The sequence below is a fragment of the Macrobrachium nipponense genome, chromosome 18, assembly GCF_015104395.2.
Source record: "Macrobrachium nipponense isolate FS-2020 chromosome 18, ASM1510439v2, whole genome shotgun sequence".
NCBI classification, from domain to species: domain Eukaryota; kingdom Metazoa; phylum Arthropoda; class Malacostraca; order Decapoda; family Palaemonidae; genus Macrobrachium; species Macrobrachium nipponense.
In genome coordinates this window covers 73,326,749-73,335,220 of record NC_087211.1, presented here as the reverse complement: position 1 = coordinate 73,335,220, position 8,472 = coordinate 73,326,749, and the positions used below count along the sequence as shown (strand labels likewise).

General features: G+C 40.0%; 2 protein-coding genes across 2 annotated transcripts; both read right to left on the bottom strand.

Moving 5' to 3' along the window:
• Positions 1-963: 963 nt before the first annotated feature.
• Positions 964-1,701, bottom strand: LOC135196641 (uncharacterized). The gene has a single exon (XM_064223482.1). The coding sequence runs from the start codon at positions 1,699-1,701 to the stop codon at positions 964-966; it is 738 nt and encodes a 245-aa protein (XP_064079552.1).
• Positions 1,702-4,322: 2,621 nt separating this feature from the next.
• On the bottom strand, positions 4,323-8,081 carry LOC135197173 (uncharacterized; the record flags this gene model as incomplete). Its single annotated transcript, XM_064224159.1, is given in 2 exon segments — positions 4,323-5,766; positions 7,204-8,081. A coding segment is annotated over 1 exon segment (1,151 nt), but the record flags the coding sequence as incomplete, so codon positions are not given.
• Between the last annotated feature and the right edge of the window lie 391 nt (positions 8,082-8,472).

The window sequence follows — 8,472 nt, the reverse complement described above, 5'->3', positions numbered from 1 at the left end:
GTGTGAGAAGCTGTGCTGGACTGAGTGGTTGTAAGTCATCTGGACTGTCACTGACTGTGGTCCAAAAGGAACGGTCATTCCACTATAAGGCCTCAAACTCTGTGAGAAGAGTGCGGTAACTCTCATCATCCAGTCGTCCAGCATGTTCTTTGAAGAGATGAGTCAAGACCTTTCTCACAGTTCTAATCTGACGTTCCCACACACCTCCCATATGACTAGCTGTAGGGGGATTGAAGGTCCAGCTGATGCTTTCTTTTGAGAGGAAAGCTCTGATCTGATCATCATTCATCTCTTGCAGTGACTTCCTCAACTCCTTCTCGGCTCCATGAAAGTTTGTCCCATTGTCACACCAAATCTTCCTTACATTTCCTCTTCTAGCAACAAACCTTCTTAAAGCATTTATGAAGGACGATGTGTCTAAGGAATTGGCTGTCTCTATATGAATTGCTCTTGAAGACAAGCAAGTAAACAATACACCGTACCTCTTCCTGATTTGCCTTCCTTCTTTGACTTCCTGTGGCCCAAAGAAGTCAACACCTGTGTGTGTGAATGGAGCAGCTGGAATTACTCTTTCCAATGGTAAATCAGCCATCTTCTGGTTAAGAACAGGGTTTGTTTCTCATTTTTCTGCAAATGACACATCTTTGTAGAACCTGACGGACACTTGCATTGGTACGGATAATCCAGTAAAGTTCTCTAAGTTTTGCCATCACATGGTTGCGTCCAGCATGAGCTAATTTTTCATGTGTGTAACGAATAATCAAAGTGGTAATATGGCTCTTTCTAGGTAATATCATTGGATGCTTTTCGTCAGCTGAAATTTCTGCTTTGGAGAGCCGTCCATTAACACGAAGAAGCCTGTCTTGCAGATCAATGAAGGGATCTAGTTTATAAATGCTACTGCTACTACAAAGTCCTCGGCCCCTTGACCCTTCGCTCTTTTGTAAGAGTGCCACTTCCTTACTAAAAGTTTTCTTGTTCTTGGATATATCTGATGACTGCTTTTCCAGCAGCATCTAATTCATCTGCTGTAATTGAACCATTAAGTCTAGTTTGTCTCTTAGATTTCAGTATGAAAAAAAGACGGTGATACACTGCAACAGCCTTCCTCAACCGATGCCATGAAGAATAATACTTAAGAAACTTATCAACAGCATTTCCCTCCTCATCTTCTGGATGTACTGCAAAACTTGTAGATCCTTCCAATTCAACATCATCTTGAGGCATGTCATTTTTCCACAGCTCCTCTGGTCCTCTAAGAAAATATGGGCCATCAAACCAAATGTTACTGTTCAGCATTTGCTGACTTGTGAAACCTCTTGATGCAATATCAGCAGGATTCTCTTTACTCTGAACATATCTCCACTGTGTATTTTCAGAGAAATCCTTAATTACTTTCACTCTATTTGCAACAAATATAGGAAACCTCTTTCTATCACTAAAGATATAGTGAAGAACTGTTGTAGAATCTGTGTGATAGAATGTCTGGTCCACTGCAATCTGCAGCTCTTTCAAAATGTGTTGTGCTAGATTTATGGACACCACTGCAGCAGTCAATTCCAGTCGGGGTATGGTTGTTGCCTTTACAGGACACACTCTAGACTTTCCCATCAGCAGAGCAGTAGAAATCCTCCCACTGCTATCGGAAAGTCTTATGTATGCTGCAGCACCATAGCCTTCATTACTAGCATCTGAAAACATGTGCAGCTGTGTGGAAGTCACTGTACCAAATTCCTTTGGCTTGACACATCTTGGAATCTTTAAGTTACCCAGGATTGGTAAATCATCAAGCCACCTTCTCCAGGGCTGCTGGTATTTTTCGGGAATAACATCATCCATCCCAAGCTGCTATCCTGACAAACTTCGCGAAGAATTCTCTTAGCTGGCAAAAGAAAAGGAGCCACAAAACCAAGAGGATCATAGAGGGAACATACTGTTGACAAAATACCTCTCCTTGTAAGTGGTTTTAGGTCCAAGCTTGCGGAGAAAGTAAAGTAGTCATTTTCAATATTCCACTGAAGACCAAGAGCTCTTTCTGCATGAAGTTCATCATAGTCAAGATCACAAGTTTGAAGATCTTTTGAACGGTCCTCTTGCGGGATTGATTTCAACACCAGCTTGCTGTTACTCACAAACTTTGTCAGCCGAAAACCTCGTTCCTTCAATGCTGACGTAACGTCTTTCACAAGTCTTAATGCCTGCTCTTCTGAGGGTACAGACTTTAAATAATCATCCACATAAAAATTAGTCTTAATGGTGCATTCTACATCTGGACCATACTTATCCTTTGCATGGTCAGCTGCTGCCTCAAGCGTAATTGGCGATGCTAGGTGATGATACTGCTCCAAAGATGTGAACACCCATTCGATACTCTGTAAGTTTCGCTTTCAAGTTTCACCACCAGGCCACCATAAGAATCTAAGGTATTTATGTGAACTTTTGGGACCATGCACGTGTAAAACATAGATTCTATGTCACCCATCAAGGCCACCCTCTCTAGACGAAAATCTGATGAGCACTCCAACAAGGGAATTAGTCATATCAGGACCTTGCATCAAATTGTCATTAAGGGAACTACCCTGGTATTTAGCACTACAGTCAAAGACTACTCTAATCTTATTTGGCTTCTTTGGATGGTAGACACCGTGATGAGGTAGATACCATGCAGGCTGTTCATCATACGACTGATCCTCCGGAACCTTATAAGCATATCCTTCAGACACCAATTTCTTGACAAATTCCACATAATCTTCATGGTACTTTGGGTTTAGTTTCATTTTTCTTCTTTGCCATTGTGCTCGTTTCACTGCCTGTTCTCTATTGTTTACCAAGTTAACTTTATTGGTTCTAAATGGTAATGGAAGCTGGTAGTGTCCATTGGTAAACTGAATGTTTTATGCAACTTCTTTGAGGAACTGTTGATCTTCTTGTGACAGACCCTTCTCATCAGGAACTCCTACCAACATCTTTCTCACTAAAGTCTCTTTCGAACATATGGACCACAGCTGCAGGATGAATACACTCCTTTACCCTTTCAACTTCCTGAAGAAAGACATGGTGACATGAAATACTGTTCTTCTCTGAAGAGTATTTAAAATGTAGAGGGCCACTAACAGTCCATCCATGGTGGTAAAGAACTGCAAAGGAATCTTGACCCTTGGCTGGAAGCACTTCTAATGGTTGCAGTGCTTTAGGGCAATTACTGCCAATCAACAAACCAATCTCCAGATCTGCTCTATAATCAGGAATCAGATCTGCAATATTCCTCAGACCGGCTACCTTTTTGAGCAATTCTGGTTTTGGTATCTGTTGATGACTCACTGGGATATCTTGACGAGTAAAGGTTTTTGGCAAATCAATAGTGTTGTTTCCTTCCATATCTGTAACACACAAATTATTAACCGGACCAAAGTTTCACAATGTTACGCCATGCATGGTTTGGAGCTTTTAAACATGTCTCTGTTCCAGATGCACCAATCTGCTCTAGTAAACTCTCTGTGATGAAACAACCAGTGCTGCCATTATCAAAAAAGGCATAAGTGTCCAAAACTACTTGGTTTTTTCCTTTCTGATATACTTTTACTAGGGAGAATAGCCTGTAATATTGTATTTACTTCACTGACATGATTGGTAGTACATGTGCTAACAATAATTTCACTTGCTACTTTTCTAGACGAGCTATCATTGTCTTTATGTAGCTTGAATCCTTCGATATGCAATGATGTGGGATGCCTCTTACATTGCTTCCTTTTCATACATCCTTTAGAGGTATGGTTGAGACCAAAGCATCCAAAACACAACCTTCTCTCCTTAAGGAAATCTATTTTTTTTTTTCTCAGAGGTCTTCTTAGCAAAATTCCAACAATCATCAAGATCATGGTTTTTCTTACACAGCGGACATGATTTCTCTTTCTCAGACACTAATGATGTCTTTCTATTTTCTGGATTCAGTTCTGCTTGGGTAGCAAAGCTTGAACTTTTGTTCTTTTGTTGACAACATCTGAGTTTGAAGCTACCAGAGTTGTTTTTTGAAAAGCAAACTTGCTGAATGTTGGGTCGTTTGCTGCCTTTGCCTTTTTATAAACAAATTCAACCAAATCTGCAAAATCAACTCCTCCCTTTTCTCAAATGTCCAGCCAGGCTACACCATTTGTTCTGAAGGTATGTTGGAAGTTTTTTAACAACTGCTTGAAGGTTAGGAAGATGATTTAGTACTTCCATGTGTGACAAGTTGGTCATGGCATGTCTGCACTTAATAAGGAATAAAGCAAATGTATACAAGCCATGAGGATCTTCGTGTTTCAGTGGCAGGACCAAGAAATAGTTTCTTAATATATGCCATTGACACCTTGTAGGGATCGCCATACTCTTGACTGAGCAAACTCCTAGCTGAAGTATATCCTTCTGAAGAACTCATATACAAGCATCCACCTATCAAGTCTTTGGCTTCCCCTTCAAGTTGCTGATCCAAGTAGTACAGTTTGTCAGCATCACCCGAAGCATTTGGGGCAATTCTGGCATCAAATGCCATCATGAAAGTGGCAAACTCAATAGGATCACCTTTAAATTTTGGTACTTCTATGCTTGGAAGCAACATTGCTGCAGTCATGTGTTGCTGTGTCTTCAGGAACATCTCTTGTTGGGACTGTAGTTGCATATCAAGATTTGGCTCAGGGAACCGACAATGGCTAGAACTACAGGGAACGTTCGCTTTCAACTGCGGAGTATCTACTGTTATATCCGAAGGTTGTGGTTGGAACGGGTCTACATTTGGATTCAACGGGGAAGGAGTATCTTTTGGCACGATATCCGAGATATTGTCAGCTTCAGCATAAACTCTTTCTCTTGCTTGAGACATAGCAATTTTTGTTTCTAATTCTAATTGTTCTTTCTTTTTTCTAAGTCTAAATTCTTGTTCTTCCCTCTCCTGCTTAAGTCTGAGTTCTTGCTCTTCCATCACTTTTGTTTTTTCTCTCATAGCATGTTGAGCCATCAATTCTGCTAGTCTAGCTTTCTCTTTGAGGCGAGCAGATCTTACACTAGTTCTGCTAGACTTGGTCCTGGTAGTGGATGAGGAACAAAGACTTTTTCTATCAAGGTCTGCAGTTAATTGCAATTCACTTTCCTTGACCCAATTATTCATTTCTGTAATGAAACGATCGATAGATGCTGTATTTTCTGAATGCCTCTTATTTACTGTGTTTCGTTCACTGGAATCTGTTAAATGCTTCTCATATTGCTGAAAACTTTCATCATATTTATCACGTAATTTGCACAAAATAATCACTTCAGACTTCACCAGGTGAAGATTATCACAATTATCCATTAGTCTAAAGATCTCATTTCTTCTTTTGGTCACGGCAGACAGAGCAGCAGTTTGGGCATTTTTCAAAGTTTTTATTTGCTCTTGTATCACTTCATCGAGACAATCTTCACTGACTATAGACCCAGCAACTTCGCTAGATTCCTGCATTTTCAATCACGAGATTTTCTTGAACTAATGTAGCTGCCGTTTTCTTCAAAGCCACAGGGATGAGATGTAGAAAAGACACAGATCTGTTACTCACGTCACACTTTATTAAAATTTGATATAAAGTTCAAGTTGACATCACTAAACACTTTAAAGCAACTTAAAGCTTTAAATCACTTATCACTACAACTTAAGTTGACCGTTGCTGTAAGGGCTTATAGTTGGTCATTACTCCAAGACCAGAGAACCAATGAGGAGTACTTTGCTAGTAGTGCAAGGCGACGAGGTTCAAGAAACTGAAAACAACAAAATATACAAACTTACTAAAACTGTTAAATAGAAATTCCATAACAAACAAAGCATTGATTATAGTTTGATATAACTACAAAACACCACAAACATTAAACAGAATATATACAAATTTCAGTAAAGAAATAAACTTACATCTGTGTTACTCTAAGCTACATCCAATACAAAAGAAACGAATTTCCAAAGAAATGTTCTTTACACTTCGAAGACTTCTCCTGGTCTGTCAGTCATCAAAAAACCTTGATCCTATTTCCAGAAACTTATAACTGTTACAGTGTAATTCCAACACTGATAACTACCAGGATAAACAATCTTTTCAAGAACTACTCAACAAAAATTAACAAACAAACAAATTACAGCAGTAACAATCCAAAATAGACTGAACAATGTTTACATGTAAATTGGACAAAATATCTTTAGCATAATTTAACCCTAATCACCAAGTTGAAAAACAAAGCTTATTAAATTATTATATACACAATTGGTTTCTATAAAAAGCTGCATTTACAATAATACTGATAATGACTAAATGGTGAACAAAAAGACAAAAGAATCATTAGATGTCCCTGAAGTCTGGACATAGGAAATATTAGTACTTAATGCTAAGTTTTTTTTTTTCTTTTTTGTCTCAAAGATTGAATATGAGTTCGTCGAAAGAATAAGGGATTGAACTGGTACTTTTTTGCACAGCGCATCGAACTTTTCATCACAAAATGATGGAAATCACATTGACGGTGTTATTTATTGATATTTCAATTAAATAAAATGTTGTTAAAGGTTTTTTTAATTATACATTTTGCCTGTTTCCAGATGATTGCTTGATTAATTGTTTTATAGGCTTTTGGTATTACATGCCAAGTACTGGGGCAACTAAGGACATTCAGCGCTGAAACCGAAATTGACGGTACAATGAAAAAGTCTGAAAAGTGTAACGGGAGGAAAACCTCGCAGTTGCAATATGAATCAAATGTCACGAGAGGGAGGACAGTAAGATGGGAGAGAATATGAATGGAGGTACAGTAAATGGAATGAAAGGGGGTTGCAGCTATAGGGGTCTAAGGGATGCTGCAAAGAACCTTAAGTAATGCCTACAATGCACCGCATGAGGTGTACTGACGACACTAACCCACTACGGAGACCTGTGTCCAGAGTTTAGAGACATCCTGTAATCGCATTTTATGATAAAAGACAACGTAGAACATCCGCACATATTTTCCCCGTGAGTAACATCCATCGTACTGAGCAATGAACATGTTTCTGTTCTGTCTGTTTTCGTGTTTTTAGGCGGTACTTTTTGTTTGTTTGTATGGTGTTTTTACGTTGCATGGAACTAGTGGTTATTCAGCAACGGGACCAACGGCTTTGCGTGACTTCCGAACCACGTCGAGAGTGAACTTCTATCACCACAAATACACATCTCTCACCCCTCAATTGAATGCCTGAGAGTCTAACTCGCGGCCACCGAAGTGACAAGCAAAGATCATCCCAGCCACGCCACTGAGGTGCTTTTTAGACGGTACTGAACGTTGCTACGGTCGGGACTTGATGCCACGAACCTTCCCCCGTTATCAATTTCAACAAACAAGAAATGACGCTCAATGCCAAACGCGACTTCTCCCGTAGGAGACACGTTGACGTCCGGCCCCTGTCACGAATATATCGATTCGTTCTCGAAACCCAACTGGTGTTCAGGTTCAGCAACAAGTTTCGGCGGACAGTGACTCAGCGAGTCAGCGACTACAGAAAAAGACGCCGGGAAGGTTACGACGACGACGGACTTTGGTCATGTTGCATGCCGACACTCTTCTTCTTCTTGTAGAGTTTTTCTCTCACACAGACCACGTTCTTATCATCCTTCGAGAAAGAGCTGATTGACGCCGCCGTAATGTGGCGACTATCACATGACAATGATTAATCTGCCTTTCTGGGAAATGCGTGCAACACAGTCTAGTACGGGCAAGTTGCACTTACACACGACACACGCTCTCATATTGCACCTTCATCATCTAAGCTTGTATCCTTGAAGGGTCTGTCTCCCGAAAACCTTTTGAGTCTGGTTCCTCGGCTCTCTGCTATCATTTCGGTACGAGGTAGCTAGATATTCTGTGAAGGGCTGGTTCTAGAAAACCTTATGGTTGTATCCTGCCCGTTTTCAACAAGGTGTGACTGGACTCAACATTGCTGGGTCTAGGTGCATTCTCCAACTGTTGATACAGCTGACTCGTGCATGCAACGACAACAATTCCTCTTAGCATGGCGTGGACCAGTCACTGATTTTCATTCACAGTCGCATTACTTTTAGATTAAGGGCCATTTATTGGCAACTACTTCGTACCTGTATACTTTCAAAAGACTGGTCACACGGAAAATGGCAAATAATATTCAAAATATTGCTAAGAAATTCACATTGTTTTGATAAGCTGTTATGCAATAACAATGCACAGTTATATTGATACATACTATTATAATTTATTTATATAAATTGTGGATTTTTATTCGAAATATTGTTCGAAGATTGGAAAATATAAAACACGATCTTGCTACGGGAAGTTGAGGTGAGCAGGCAACGAAATGCATAATTCTCCGGGTGGTGGGGGGTGGTTAATGCGGTCAGTACACTACATGCAGTCCACTGTAGGCATAACTTAAGGTTCTTTGCGACGTCCCTGCGACCCCTAGCTGCAACCCCCTTT